The sequence below is a fragment of the Corvus hawaiiensis genome, chromosome 5 (genome assembly GCF_020740725.1).
Source record: "Corvus hawaiiensis isolate bCorHaw1 chromosome 5, bCorHaw1.pri.cur, whole genome shotgun sequence".
Taxonomy (NCBI): Eukaryota; Metazoa; Chordata; class Aves; order Passeriformes; family Corvidae; genus Corvus; species Corvus hawaiiensis.
In genome coordinates, this window is record NC_063217.1 from 50,623,983 (window position 1) to 50,640,256 (window position 16,274).

General features: G+C 35.1%; 1 protein-coding gene across 5 annotated transcripts in view; it reads left to right on the plus strand.

Moving 5' to 3' along the window:
* Positions 1-16,274, plus strand: part of GRIA2 (glutamate ionotropic receptor AMPA type subunit 2) — a 93,047-nt gene that overhangs the window by 68,728 nt on the left and 8,045 nt on the right. For all 5 annotated transcript variants that reach the window (XM_048305092.1, XM_048305091.1, XM_048305089.1 and 2 more), the window contains exons 8-12: positions 55-159; positions 875-985; positions 2,107-2,313; positions 2,819-3,189; positions 7,004-7,202. In XM_048305092.1, coding sequence (XP_048161049.1) covers positions 55-159; positions 875-985; positions 2,107-2,313; positions 2,819-3,189; positions 7,004-7,202 — 993 coding nt within the window. The remainder of the gene's footprint in view (positions 1-54; positions 160-874; positions 986-2,106; positions 2,314-2,818; positions 3,190-7,003; positions 7,203-16,274) is intronic.

Sequence of the window (16,274 nt, forward strand, 5' to 3'; positions counted from 1 at the left end):
ATTTTCTAAAAAGAAACAAAATTTTCCTACCATTTCCATTTTCGTCTATTACAGGTTCAGGTGGAAGGGCTAACAGGAAATATAAAGTTTGATCAGAATGGAAAGAGAATCAATTTTACAATAAACGTCATGGAACTTAAAAGTACTGGTCCTCGGAAGGTAATTTGAATTGTCTTGCAGTGTCTTTAAAGGTTTTACCATTCTAAGCAATGGGTTAAGGTAGGTACTAAAACATTAGATTAATTAAAGCATGAGTTCTGATAATATTTATTCATGGGTGTATTCTACAGTGGTCTTGCAGAACGAAGTAAACATATGTATTATTTCTTTCTAACAAATATGAATTATTATTTCTGGTAAGTACTACAGAAGAGTGTTTTCCTTTCAGTTTTGCGGATTAAATTTTTTGCTTTCTGATCTGAATCGCTAACTGTGAGCCAGCATTTGGAGAAATATGCTTCTGAATGACAAAATACACTTCTGAATGACAAAAGCTTTCAAGTGATGTTTTTATAAGCGAGTTTGTCTTCCCACTCTAATTTCAAATCTTTCAGGAAAAACCAGTTTCTCATGTTTTGCTTATCTGTACTATTTCAGTTTTACAGTGTGTGATGTTGATATTAAAACCTGTTAATATGTGAATAAAAATGGTATACCTGCTTTAGACAAAGTAATGTGAACAAATGTCATTAGTTCATTCTTTTTACTGTTCGTTGTAGTTTTTCACTACATAAATAGAAATGCTTACAGTGGTAAATCCATAGCTGAAATAGTTCTCTGTGAGCAAAATCAAGGGCATAGTAATAACATGCTTTACCTTTTCTAGAAAAGTTCATATTCACTGGTGTCTGTGCATCCTGTACACTCTCTTTAGATTGGATATTGGAGTGAAGTGGACAAAATGGTTGTGAATCCTCTTGACGGCCCTCTCGGAAATGAATCTTCAGGACTAGAGAATAAGACTATTATTGTCACCACTATTTTGGTAATTAACCTCCTATTTTGTCAGAAGACAGTCTGTCCTACAATGATTTGTTTCTCAACATTATGTTAGTTTAAATATACTGTCTTTTTATTATTTGAGGTTGTGAGCTGTTATTCCCTGTGGTACATAATAAAATCTAGAAGTTAAGGAAATGTATGTGATTCAGGATATGGTTTTGATCTGTAGAGGATGAATGGTCTTTGAACATCCTAGAAAGTTATGGTTTTTTAAATCTGAAAATGGAAATTAAATACTTCCAAATTAAATGCTTCCAAAGGAGAGGAACTTTCTGAGAGGCAGAACCATAGTGTTCATTTTAGAGAAGAGATTTTGACTAAGAGACTGGTTCTTATGCTTCAGGATTGTAGCTGCTATGGATTGGTAAAGTGTAAAATGAAATGTTAAATGTTGTATTCTGGTTGTTTAGAAAATTAAATTGTATATTATCATAGAAGAGCTTTTTTTTTTTGTAAATTACACAGCTTGTTTATCAGTTTGGATGAGCCATAGGTTAGCGTAGGAATTTCTCTGGATGCAAGAACAGTTTTGTAACAACTGAGCAAAGAGGAAATATATTAATATGACTGATGACTCATCACCAATTTTGCTGATGATAGAACTTCAGTGCATAGTTATAGATATCTTACCTATTGTTAAATTAGCAATTTAATGAAAATACAGCCTTGAGAGCCTCAAGTGTTTTCCCAGGGAGAGATGTCGTTGTGAAATAGAAAATAATTTTCTTGTATAAGACAACAAGCAACTAAATACCTTTGCCTTCTTCCATCGAAACTGTATGAGAGAAAGAAACTGATTTTGGAATTTACTCTTTCTTCTCTGAATGCATAACTCCTGTTAACATTCATGGTCATTATTAACATACTTCTGGGAATCCCTATGCCTGTAAGTATTGTTATTTGTGTATAACTCTGGAGAATGCAGCTTTTAACTGTGTTAAAGACATGTCACATTAATAATTAACAACTAACGTATACATAGCATGTATGATACAGATGGTATCCGCTCTCTCTTTTCACATGTAAAAGGGAACTTACTAATCTGTGACGTGTACAACTGATGAACATCTCTGTCAATAGCTAAGGCAAGTTCTTTCTGTGCAGGAGTCCCCATATGTCATGATGAAGAAAAATCACGAAATGCTTGAAGGAAATGATCGATATGAGGGCTATTGTGTGGACTTAGCTACAGAAATTGCTAAGCACTGTGGATTCAAATATAAGCTTACAATTGTTGGGGATGGCAAGTATGGGGCAAGGGATGCAGACACCAAAATCTGGAATGGGATGGTTGGAGAACTTGTTTATGGGGTAAGAAAATTTTCTATAATAAAGCCATTAAAGATGACTGATGGAAGGAGTGGGATTTGGTTTCGTTTTCTCTCTAGAGTGTAGGAAAGTTATTTAATTAATTTGATAGGAATTATTAACATCTAATGGCTTGAAAAATTTTGAAAGTAAAACTTTAAATTACATTTTAAATGCAAATGAAGTTGGGGGGATGTGAATGCATATTTCATCCTCCTGACCAGGTGAAAAGCTAAGTACTTTGCTAAACTTCTAAATGCCATATGCTTTTAATAGGGCGTATATAAAAGCAAAAACTTAGATTACATCAGCCATATGGCTGTATGTATTTCAATATGAGCTCAACTGAAAATTTCTGAAATTCTCCACAGGATGTTCTCAGTGAAACAAATGTTGCTGGTGTCTCTGCTGTCCTATTTTCTGTTTGTGAAATACCATAGAAATGAAACCATTTTTTGCTTTGTTCATTGCATTAGCTATTATTTGCTTTTTTTTTCTTCCTTTACAGAAAGCTGATATTGCAATTGCTCCATTAACTATAACATTGGTGAGAGAAGAGGTGATTGACTTCTCAAAGCCCTTTATGAGCCTGGGGATATCAATAATGATCAAGAAGCCTCAGAAGTCCAAGCCAGGAGTGTTTTCCTTTCTTGATCCGTTAGCATATGAAATCTGGATGTGCATTGTTTTTGCCTACATTGGGGTCAGTGTAGTTTTATTCCTGGTCAGCAGATTTAGCCCATACGAGTGGCACACTGAGGAATTTGAAGATGGAAGAGAAACGCAAACTAATGAATCAACTAATGAATTTGGGATATTTAATAGTCTGTGGTTTTCCCTGGGTGCCTTTATGCAGCAAGGATGCGATATTTCGCCAAGGTTGGTTACTCACTCATTTCAACTTTGTGCATTTTTGGTCTCAGCCATCTCAGCCAGAAGAGGTTCATGGTGCATATATTTTCATTCTTGGAGAGAAATTATTGCAATGGTTTTTTTCCTCCCTAAAGTCACAGAAGTCCTTGAAATAAAAGCACTTGTCTGTGACATAGGGTCAGGATGTAGTTGATCGATACCGTCTTAATGTCGATCATAAATTTTCCAAGTGGATTTATATACACCATGAAGAGACTGTAAAATGCATAAGGTTCACATCATTCCATGCCTTCTTGGAGGGGTACCGTGTTTTTGCTGCATATTCCCATTTTACAGTTGACAGTGCACGTGGTTCACAACAACTGTAGTGGGAAAAAAGGATAACATACTAGTCACGAACTACACAGGCAGCACTTTCCCTCTAAAACTCACTACATATCATAACATGGTTATGAACACGTTCTTACTCTCCAAGAGAGCCTTGAACTGAAATAAAAGTCTCATGATGGCTCTAATTTCATGTGGGTATTTGCAAAACACTGCTGTTTTTACATGTCCTAGTTTTAGAGAACTCACAAAGGAAGTTGCGAAAATGAATCTGAAGGTCCAGTTCATAAGTGCTTAATTCCTCATGGATTTTCTTCTACTTGATTAGGGACAACTGTAAAGCACTTAATTCCTTTGCAGTTTATTAAATATTCTATTTTGCTTGTGCACAAGTGGTTCTAGCCTTGTTTCAGCAATGTGGTAAGTAGGTAGGTAAATAGCTGTTTGCTGCTTGAAGGAAATACAGTAACAATTTAAATAGGGCCGCTGGGTTTAAGGAAATCAAACCAGAAGACTTAGTTAAAACTGCTTAGGATAATTACACTTCTTGTAAACATCCTGAATTAAGACAGGGAACAGGTCAATTTCTAGCAAGTCTGGTGGTTGGTGGTCAAAATAAATCATACCAAGGGAGCGTTTCTTAGATATAAGTCATGCATCCCAAAAGGCAAAAGCAGGTTTTCAAGTTGTTCTGCTGCAGAAAAAGCAGCATTTATTGTGTGAGAACTTAAGCAATTCTGTGTAAAGGCTGCTGTATCACAGAGGGAGATGCCAGCCTTTATGATGAAAGATGCAATGCATTTGGCATGGAACACAGTAAGAATTTTATGCAAGAGACAAGACAGTGAAGAGGGCAAATTGTTGCAGATCATGAGAAGTTGTGTTAATTTCACTCCTGTGGGGTTTTTGTATTGATTGCACACTTCACAGCTGGAGTTGACTGCTAAGTCACCTATTAGTACAAAATTATTTTTATTGAATCAAGGCTATAGTAGAATTATGATCCTTTTCTTGTTATCATTGTTATTTTACTAGCTATGAAAGCACAATGGTTGTTTTATATGGTTTGATAGCTTTTGAAAGGTAGTGCAAGAATAGTGATAGCAAATGGTCATCACAAAAGGTGCATGAAACTCAATTTTGGATATTCAATATTTAGTTTCAGTGAAGCATTTAACTTTATTTCATTGCAAACATAATTTGGAGGAAGGTAGTTAGTTTGTATATTATCTGTTTATTATAAAAATAGAAAAGGGCTAAAAAAAACTTGTTACTTCTGATTTTGCAAAACATTTCACTATGGAATTTGAACTGCCTACGGATGAATCAGAGTAAATATAAAACGGACTATCTTCAGGCATCAACAAAGTACCTTTCTGAAGTTAAATTTTGCACTATGGCAATCATTTCTCTTATAAAAATGACAATTGCTCTAAGACTTTTAGAGTAGACAAGTTACCAGGGTTCCCTGAGTCTGAAATAGAAGGTGGTGCTGAGTAAGACTGGGCCACCTGGAAATGGTCTGTAATAGCAGTCCCTATGTTGCCTCATGGGTAGTAGAGGAACAAAAGAGTAGAATAATATATTATATGATAATCATAACTTAGAGCAAAGTTTTCCTCATCTTTTCTGAGAAGTGAGTGTGCTCTCCATTCTGCCAGATAATACCTTTCTAAGTACAAAATATGGTGCACAAATTTATGTAACTGTTGGCAGAAATTTTTGGTTTAATTCTTAAAGGTCTGGTAAATAAGGTGCCTCTAAAGTGTGGGTTCATACTAGCGCATTTTAGAAACTTTTCAAAATGTACATAAAAAAAGAAGTCTGTGCCAGACTGGCTGGGGAAATGTTGAATACAAATGACACCCCAAATAATTCTACTTGTAAAATTCATGTGGGAGCATAATTTCTGGATTCATATTGAGCTTATTCTTTTTTCACAAAGTCAGTGGCTTACAGATCATGGACTTTTGAAAATTGTTGTCATTTATAGTGTCATCAATACAATATAAAGTTCCATAAAGTTGGTAGTTCTTAAATACACATTGACAGATTTTACCTTGTAAATACGTAATATAATATAATCAGTATATCTTATAACTCAATATTTTACTTGTAGAATTAGCTGATATTCTAATTACCTCCATTTCAAAATAAGTATGTGATGTTTTTTCAAAGGTGATGGAAAGCATGTTTGCAGAATACATCTCACTTTAGAATGAGTTTGAAATAATTTTTTTTCTATGGTCCTTTTGATAACACGTTTTGGACCTCATCTGACTTGATTTTCTTGTAGTAGAGTGAATTAGTGAGACTGTTGTGACATGGAATAAATCTTTCTATGTCAGAATTATGACAGAGATTTTATACAGTAGCAATTAGAAAAAATAATTTGTCCAGAATTGGTTGCATTTAATTTGGTTCCTAATTTGTTTACTTAATGAATACAGGAGACACACCAAGACATACCTAAGCTACTGCAATGCCCTAGTACTAGACTTTCAGCTGCATGCACATTTCTGCCAAGTAATTAAGCACATCTCCAAAGATTATATACTGTTTCCTATGCTATCTTGTTTGAAAACAAAGTAGTAATTAATTTCAAAGTTTAAAGGATCATGAAAAAAATTCCAAGTTTGACAATAATGTAATATCAATATTTCTCTTATATTAGTTTTCTGTTATTGAAAATTACTGAGTTGAGTTGTGTGCTTTATACTGTTTTATAAATTTTCTTGAGTTCTCTTTTCTTTTTTCTTCTTGAGCAGGAGAAGCAAAACACAGATCCATAAGAGCCCACCTGCTGCAGTTATAAACATCAGATTATTATTATTTTTAAAAATATACTTTCTTCACCATTTTTCTGTATTATCACTGATTTCATGTCCAGTCCTCTGTTTGTTAAATGCTTGTATCTTTCAAAAGTCGTGTGCACTTTTTAGCCTATAGATATTCCCTGGGCAAGCTTTCCTTACAAATAATGCTATTTGTTTCTCAGTACAGGTTGTGTACAGCAGCATAAGCCATTGTTTTGTGGAAATCAGTCTTTGTCTGAATGTCTTATAAAAACAATCAAGGCCCTTGATTTTAAAGTGCATACTGGTTTATCTGAAAGCACTGTTTCGCTGATTTTGTTTGATCCTCATCATAATGTCACACAAAATCGCTTCAGAGGGAACAAAAAGTTTGTGTTAAATATAGCACATTATGATGGGAGCAGTTTCCTTCAAGTCTTCAAGGGCTGTCAAAACTTTGAAGAACTGGATCACTAGGTTCTCCCAAAAGAAAACTCTGGAGTCCTGATTTCAGCAAAGTCCAGGAGATCCAGTGGAGAATGCCTTGATTTCCCATACGATGCATATGCAGAGCTGGACTCTGAGATAGCCTAAAATGCTTCCCTATAGTATAATGCATCATTTGCATAAAACTGATAACGTGTTCCTTTTTAGGACTTCCATTTCACTTTACAAATCCATTTCATACTTGTTACTAGATCCCTGTCGGGGCGCATTGTTGGAGGTGTGTGGTGGTTCTTTACCCTCATCATAATCTCATCCTACACGGCTAACTTAGCTGCCTTCCTGACGGTTGAGAGGATGGTGTCCCCCATTGAAAGTGCAGAGGATCTTTCCAAGCAAACAGAAATTGCTTATGGAACATTAGATTCTGGCTCCACTAAAGAGTTTTTTAGGGTAAGAATCTCTACTTTTTTTTTTTTTTTAAGATTGTTTTAAGTAGGTCTTCCATCATGTACATGTGTTTTCCCTTGGCTTTATTAAAAGATTGCTATGAAAGTGTGATCTGCACAGCTCAACTCACAAGTATAAGTGTTCCTGTTTATTTGTAATTTACATTTTATTATTTATATACAAACATAAGGGTCTTGATATAAATATGTGAAGCGACATTACCTAAAGAAATACTCCACTATACAGTGAAAAACAAGGTATGTTTGAAGAAGGAAGTTGATGTCATTTATCTGTTTCATAGCTCTGCTATATTTTAGGTACCCACACAGTGAATAAGAACATGGGAAGGTGCATATTCATGTTTTAATAAGTATTCTACATGATTTTTCAAGATTGCAGATGGGGAATGGGATATAATCCTGTCAGCTGCCATAGAAAATACATGCCTGCTTTTAAAAACAGTTCTTACTTGTACTTGTGTTATATTAATGCCTTGGAAGCCTGTCAGTCCTCACCTCCTGCCTCTGGGTATTGCAGTTTTAAAAATACATGAAACTTCCAATGTGTGAGTCTGAGGCTACCCTTGAGACATCAGCTAGCCTGGTGAAATCCATCCAGCAAATGAGTGAGAGACTAAGGCTGCTGAGAGAAAAAACCCAGAACGGCCTCGCCTTGTCTGTGTGCTCTGTGTGTCTCTCACTGTATGAAGGAAACACATCTAGTGCTAAAATAGAAAGAAACTTCTGTTTTCATGCTTTTTAGTGCATGATGTTACATTTAACAAACTGTGTTTTAAAATAGTTATAAATAATTCATTTATATTTCAAACATACACTGACATGAAAATGAAATTAAACATATTCTCACAGATATTTTTAATATGCTGTATAATTAGAGCAGTAACTTCTAGATTATAGTTTTCACTGGATCCTATAATGCATACTTAACTGGTAATGGACTAAATAGGAATCATATTTGTCTCAACTGTAGAAATATTCTGATTTTGAAGATAGGTTCAGTAATAAAACCTGCTGCTGATTGCATTCCTGTTGGCTAAACCAAAACTAACATCAGGTGTGTGAGCTGGTAAAAATGAGACTGGGGTTGTACTAAGAGTCTTTAGAAGCATTTAGAAGCATACAGGCATGTTTCTGGTTTTGTGAACATAAACCTTTTAGAACACTCTACAAGAGGGGGGTCCTGGGGATTGAATGTGAATTAACAGTAGGTCACTTCTTTTGAATAGTTTCTCTTTTAGAGATTTTTAAGCATTTATATTTTAAACAAAAAGTGTTTGTATGTGCATGCATTAGTGTCTAGTTGTACTCCTAGCATATATGTACATATTTCCACTTTTACACAATTGTGTTCCTGGCGATTGCTTGAGCACTAAAAAGTTACTTTTGTAAAAATTAGGTAGACGGTTTGTGAGGGCATATTCTTCATCTTTGGTTTAGTTATATTTGGGTCTGCACAAACAAAAGTAAAGATCTCTGGAAATTTCTACTCAGCAATTTCTATCACAAGTTGGGCACAGTATTTGCAAAACAACTTCTTAACCTGATGCCTCTATCTACTGTTTGCTAAAAATCACTTAAACTTGTCCAGTTACTTTTCGAGAAATAACAACTGCCAGCATTTGTTTTCAAGAGGCCTGAAACTCAAGTTTCAAGATGATACTCTCTTTCTGCTGAAGACAATGTGAAAGCTATCTCTATCACTAAGGAGATTAAAATTTCTAGATACTCTATACCTAGAGTGTATCTGTATTCTGACTGGATTGGACTGGATGTGTGATTTTTATATGACCTGAAATTAGCACTCAAATTCTTTGAACAGCTGAAAACAACTTGAATGTATTTCTAGCAGCAAGTTAAAATGGTCTGGCTTCTGCTCTGTCACTCCCAGGAATTAATAAAAACATACGGTGTTTTTCAGTTAGTCTGTTTTCAGGAAGTAGCATTATTTACAAGTTTGTTTTCTATCAATGGAATGTGTACTGAATCTTCACTAGCAGAGCCCTAATTTCTGGGTCAGCACAAAATAAAAGGTAGTTGTGTACTGGGGATGAGAACAGAACACCGAATTATCTTTGCTACTAAAACATGTTTTGTGATAACACACGACACAATTGAAGAAGAGATGTTTTGCAGTATTTTTCAGAAAGGAATTCTTGGAAATTGCTTAGATGGTGAAAGTTGCCTGAAAAATCCTGTTTGGAATAGCTGAATATATATGTGTGTAATGTTAATTGAAAGAGGTGGGGTCAAGCCTTTTTCCAGCTCCTGACTGCTCATCACATATCCTATAGACAGTAGCACACAAGCTAGCCCATATCACTTGGGGATAACATCCTTGCCATTCATGACTAAAGAATGTGTTGCCTTTGCACTTTACCCCAATTTAGGTAGGCACTTCCTAGATTTAAAGGTAGTATGGACCTGCAGGAGGTATTCTTGCCAAGAGTGCATAGAGCATCACTTGGCACTGCATCAAGAAACATAACTGAGAAAAAGAGATGAAAAAGCATTGTGCTCTCATGTTTCTAGTGCTGCTTTAAGATGAGAAGCAGAGGCTTGGTACATTCTACATAGGAAATACCAGTACAAAAATAATGGATTTTAAAGTATTCTTAAAATAAAAAAAAAAGGTGACAAAAATAATGACACGAACATCATCAAGATACTATTGCTTGTTAGTAATAATCTTATAGATAATTTTGTAGCTATAAGTCTACAGAGACAGAATGTTTTTTCTTTAATGACAGATCAATCTGGTCTCTGTAAATACCAGAATGTGTAGTAGTTTTCCTCAGGAGATCTCAGAGTCAGTACTAGTAGAATCACAAGTACAATCCACGTCTAGAGAGAGCTCTGTTCCGCTGAGTTGGGATATTTACCACTTCGGATTCTTGCTAATGCCTCTGCTTTATAGATAGTCCTTGTAGAGTTCTTAGTGCAACTGAAAGCCTAAACAAAGGTATATAATGCATTGCTTTTGCATTTTCTTTTGGGTTATGGGCAAAACAACAAAGTAAGTGTGGCCATGGTTTCCCCAAAGTGCATTGTTTTTCTGAAATCAATAGTTGATTGTAGTGGTGAGAATGCAGATAAGTCTGCAAGCACTGCCAGGAAAATTCAGGAGTCATTTCACTTGGTCTTGTGCATCATCATCTCTCTAATTGCTGGGTCACAGGTACTACCTGATGGAGAGCTACACGGTGGGCAGTGAAATGTTGTCACTCCGGTATGTCTTGGTGACACTGTCCACAGTCGCACGCTGTCTTTGCCTTGCGTGATTTCACAGTTGGTATATGCATTAGCCAGGACACGTAGTTGTGCTTTGAAGGGGAAAAAAGCCACTAACCCAAAAAGATAGTCTACTGCTCACCTGCCACTGCAGAAGCTAATTTGAAAGCATTATCTATATGTGTTAGCTTTTCACTTACTTTCATGGGCTACGGCACTGGAACAAAGAATCAAAGTAAATATTCAGGCATTCCCTGGAACATTTACATACTTTTCACCTGCTTGAAGGTATATTGAAAATTAATATCAAAATGATACAAGAACAAAAGTTAATTATTTTTACAGTTCTGTCATATTTTTGCTGTATTCCTAGCGCTGCTCATTAAAGATATGTACAAATTGGATAGACAAATCAAATCAATCATCCCACCTTTTTTTCCATTTCAGAAGATGAATTGTAACTATATGGAAGGTAATAAGGCATCTCAAAAAGAAAATGATGTGCAGAGAAACAACTAAACTAATTTACTTTCTCTCTGCATTAGTTTTTATTTAAAATCTCTTCATATTACCTATTTTTGAACCTATAGTGTAACATGGACAGACCAGTCTGTTTCATTGTAAATGTTTTGGTGGCCTTTAAGAATAGATCCTCTGCCAAAATAAAAGCAAGTAGAACTGCTCCATAACAGGGAAGTATCCCTTATCTTTCACTGAGAAGACTGTTCAAGAGTTGCTTATTCTTGCTGAAGAGGCAAGAGTTGCAGAATGAAAAGGTGGGCATTGGAAACGTGCTGGAAGGATGACAGTCCTTACAATCTTGTAGAGAAATCCTCTCATACGGTGGAAAGCCAGAAACAAACACAGGAGCTGACAAGAGCTCGAGTCATTTCTGCTGCAAAAGTGTTGTTTGTTGGGAGGCAATGAAAATTTGGCCTGAAGGAAAGTAGCAATGTCTTTTCCGAGTATCTTCAACAAAAGTCCAGTGCCTCTACTTTAAGTATTTTGAAATATTTTTTAATTTGTAAAAGTATTTATGTTAACAATTGCATTACAAGAGGGGATGCAAAAAAAAGCATACAGCATATGAACCTCAATCTGCCTTCATTCACATCAAGATACTGAGATTTCTCAAAAAAAAACAAAACCACAGGAATCTTTAAAACTGGTGCGAAGAGAAGAAACATGATTTTTTCTTTAAATTAAGTTGAGGTTAAAAAGCTATGAATCATACCTCAGCCTCAATTTTTGAAGTTTGAGGTGCAGAAGAAATACAGAACATACGTTTCCAGAGTTTTATTTTGACTAGCTCCACAGAAGCCTCTGAGAGGCGAAGGAGTTGAAAGACTCAGCCATGAAATACCCTGTAACATTTGCTATGAACTCTGCTTGATACTTTAAGAGGCCGAGAGGGTGTAGGACTGGCACTTCATAGATCTGCAAAGCAGATGTGCCTGGAGAGTGCGGGTTTGGCTCTTTAGATTGATAGGAGAAAAAGGTCCACAGCTGAAATAGTGAGGAGAGTCAGATCTGAGCCCTGACTTGGTGCAAGGACTGCCTTTGCATCCAATAGCATATTATTGAGGATATGCTTATACTTTCCTATCACTTTTTCTTCTTTTTTCTCTACATCTTTTACTCAGAGTTTGAGTTGAGACTCAGGAGGTTGAGAATTTTTGTTTGGACTTAGTTGTTTATTATATCTTATCAGTAATACAGCTGCACAGTGTGTGCCTCCAAGGTTGACAAGGTGGAAAATGGCCATGAGTTTTAATTTTCCAAGCCTTTTAAAGTCTAAACTAACCAATTATATGTTTTTACTTACAATCTAATTACTAACTTTTCATGTTCTGCAATGTGGAACTTTTGACCCAATGACAGAACATTCAGATTTGTGAAGAAGAAGGAGAAGAAAGCAGACATAAATCCACACCCAAAATCCTCCATATTGTAACTTATTATTACCTGTATCTTCTAAACCTAGTTTTCTACATTTCTACATATTTCACCCAGTGACATAACTTTTAATTACACAGCAACAACCTCAGTGTTACCACACAATTTAGGAAACTTCCCAGGGTTTTGGATCGAATACAGTGTGTTTCTGAGGATCAATGCCTATCAGCACTGAAAGGCTGAAATTCTCAGAACCCAGGGTTCCAACATCTCCCCCTCCTGTTTGATACAGAGCATTCAAGTGATTAATTTTCACTTGTCTCTTGTTTTTTGAGGTCCTTGCATCTGGACAACAGAGAAGAATTGATTTAGGCCATTTTGAAAGTTATTTTAAAAGAAATAATGCAGTAATCAGTACTTTCTTTTTTTTCCTCATAGCATCTATTTTTGTTATTTTTTAGGGTTTTTTTTTTCTCTTTCCACATTACCCTTGCTATGGTTAGAAGCATCTTTTATTTTCCAGCCTGTATGTATTTATAACTGGTTTATTCTCAATTGTTACAGTACATTAATAATTATTATGTAGATCTTTTTCTTCTCAGGGTTTATTTTCCTGACACATTATACCTGAATGAGCAGAAGTGTACTTTGTTTGCCATCCAAGATCTTAGTTTGCTTTGTACAAATGCATTAATATTTCTTTATCTTTTCTGGAAATAATTTTCTCCCAATTCTATCACACTTTTCTGGTAACCATTTTGATCATAGTGACAGATCTGTGTTTCTTTTGTTTTTATCAGCTGATGATCTCCAATTTTATTGCAGATTTTCTTACTGGTCCCAAATTGCTGGATCATGCTTTTGAACTAGAAAGTTTCATTTCTATCATTCTAGTGATGAGAATTTTCCATTTCTCATATATAATAAATAAATAATTTTCCATTGTCTGTGTTTTGACATCCCAATTTCCTTTCCTACTAATCTTAGTCATTTCTGTCTTGTAATGTTTTCACTTTAAAATGCCATCTGAAGCTGTGTATGCTATACCAAAAGAGGAGTTTGAATGCTTTTTCATTCCTCAGTCCAGGCAGTATGTTTATGGTTCTAGACTCCAAGAACAGCATTTGCACTTCTCTACAGATTTGTGACTACTTGAAAAAGTACTTTTGTGTTTTGGTATTCAGTTTATTCCTGCTCCCCCAGTATGGGTGCAATGAGTTATTTTTCTTTTCATTCATCTTGATCATCTCCTTTTCTGTACCCTCATTCCTATTACTTAGTCATAGAATGGTTTGGGTTGAAGGGACTTTAAAGATCATCCGGTTTCAACCCCCCTGCCATGGGCAGGGACACCTTCCACTAGACCAGGTTGCTCAGAGCCCCCATCCAGCCTGGTCTTTAACACCTCCAGAGATGGGACATCCACAATGTCAGGTGTTCCAGTCTTCTTTGACATTAACCTCATCAAAAACAAGACTAAGGTATATATTTAGATTATGGTCATTTGTGTAGATTGTCTTTGTTCTCTTCATTTCTTCACACCATAGAGCAGATATACTTTCCTTTCTGGCATTCTTTTTTTCACTTGTGAGGTTTGAAAACCTGCTGTTGTTTGCTGGATTTTCTTCAGTTCACAACATACCACGTGCTGTCTCCTCTTTGTTACCAGATTTCATCTAAGCAAATTGAGATCCTGCTTACAAATCTACATTTGTATTACAGTGATGTTGCAAAGCTTTGGTAGTAGATGCCACAACATGACTGTAACACAATTGTCACTATCAGAAGGTTTATTACAGTGAAGTAAGTTCTAGGAGTGGACAGCGTACTTTCCCTTGTCGTCAGCACTTCCAAACTGTAGAAATTAGGTTTTTATGAACATGCTGAATTGTGGGGAGGAATTTCAATTCTGAGGAAATTGAAATTAGTAAGTCTCAGAGGAGGAGTCATTTCAGCAGTATTTTAATGGCACTTAAATGATTTGGGAACATACCTTGGTAAGAACAACCTTGGTCGCTTAACTCTTTAAATCACATGGAGAATATGATGATTATATAAGGTCATTGTCTTGCACATTTCTGGAGAAAATTATTTAAATACACTTTTGAGGAATTAATTCATGAAGTAGAATGTTTTAGATTTTTTATTAGTAAGACCAAATATATTAAAGATATTTTTGGTAGCTCAATTAAGTAATGGAAACTGAAAAGCCATAAAATGGCATCTTAAGATGATGTAAATAATTTTTACCATTACTGAATAAATATATCCATGTATTACAAAATTTAGAACTTACATTCATTTGAACTTACTCACCTTAAGTATTCACCCAGTATAAATGATGGTGCTTCAAAGTACTTAATCTTCAGCTAATTAAGTAAAAAATAATAGTTCTATTATTTTCTGTGTGGGTTTGTTTCTTTTTTTTTTGATCTATTAATATTTTATTTACTGACTAAATTAGCAAGTTTGGGGTTTTATTACACTTTTTAGCTACTGGTAACATTATCACTTCCTGTCCTTTTGTTCAGGAAGGTCAACAAGTATGGAAGGTCAACAAGATGGTTTCACAAATCATGTTTGAGGATTGGAGATCTACTCCCACAGTACAAGATCGTCATGTAGTAGAATGTTAGTAGTTTGAAGAGCTGTTTCTGTCAATGGCATACTAATTACAGCACCCCAGTTTTAAGAATAATAGGTCTTTGAATGTCAAAATAGTTATGTCAAAATGGGTTATCTGATGACCCACAAAATAAAGTTAATTAAGTTGATAAAGCTTTGCATAAATTAATTTTCTAATTAGCTTCTTAATGAAGCTACATTTGAATAGGATGTGTACTTTGTAATAATAATCATAATAAATAAATTTTAGATATAATAACATCACAATAATTATAATTATAGATTGAATAATTATTATTTATTAATCTATATTATATCTTTATAATTTTAAAAGTTTATATAATGAAGTTGATATCAATAATAATAATTATTATGTTAATAATAATAATTTTCATCGTCAAAATGCCCCGTGGTGACATGATACTAAAAAAAAATGTGTCAGTTCCTGGGACATTTTTGTATCATTGTATTGTTGTAGAAGTCTTAAATAATGGGACAAAAAATATTCATCGTGAGTATTAGGGTCTTGTACTGTCATGTTAGTGTTGGTAGTAACATCAAAATGACAATTAACTTTTAACATTTCATGTATACACTGAGTGTCACCTTGCAATAGCAATCAGCCACAGTAATTAAGAGCAATGCAGATCATTTCCATACTCGTGCATTCTTGTAGTCATTATGGCCGTCTAGAATGGTTCTGGTATTTGCAGTGCATGATAGCAAGTGTGGGAGCCCAGCTTGCACATGGGGCATCCTGCATTCACAAGGATTCTGTTTCCTCAGGATGCTGTCCCCCGTTTGTAATGACTGCATGCTTTTCCATGTTTTTTTAAGGAGATGGAGGCCCCATACTTGCCACTGTGAAGGAAATTAACTTTAGCCCAGCCAATACAAGCACAGCACAGAAAAAAAAAAATATGGTCAACTCTAGCACTGGCCAAATCTAAGTAACAATGCACTGTGCTTTTAGTTCTTGTAGCATGTTTTGCAGTGTATTTGAATTAGGATGTGTACATGTGCTTTTTTTAAATTATCCAATAAAGTGGGCTTTATGAGTGAGTGTGTGTGTGTGTACACAGAATGCTAGGTGTCCTCTTAACACTGCCATTGTCTACATTTAGCTCTACCTTTCAAATAAATACAAATTCTGAAAATAAGGAAGGAAATAAAATGGCACAGTTCTGAAAACAAAATGTATTACTGAATATATTGTGTAGCAATATAAACAAAAATTTAGAAGTCACCCATATTCCCTACAGAGTGGCTCGCTGCTCTTATTTTTTAGGAATCTAGACAAGGCCGA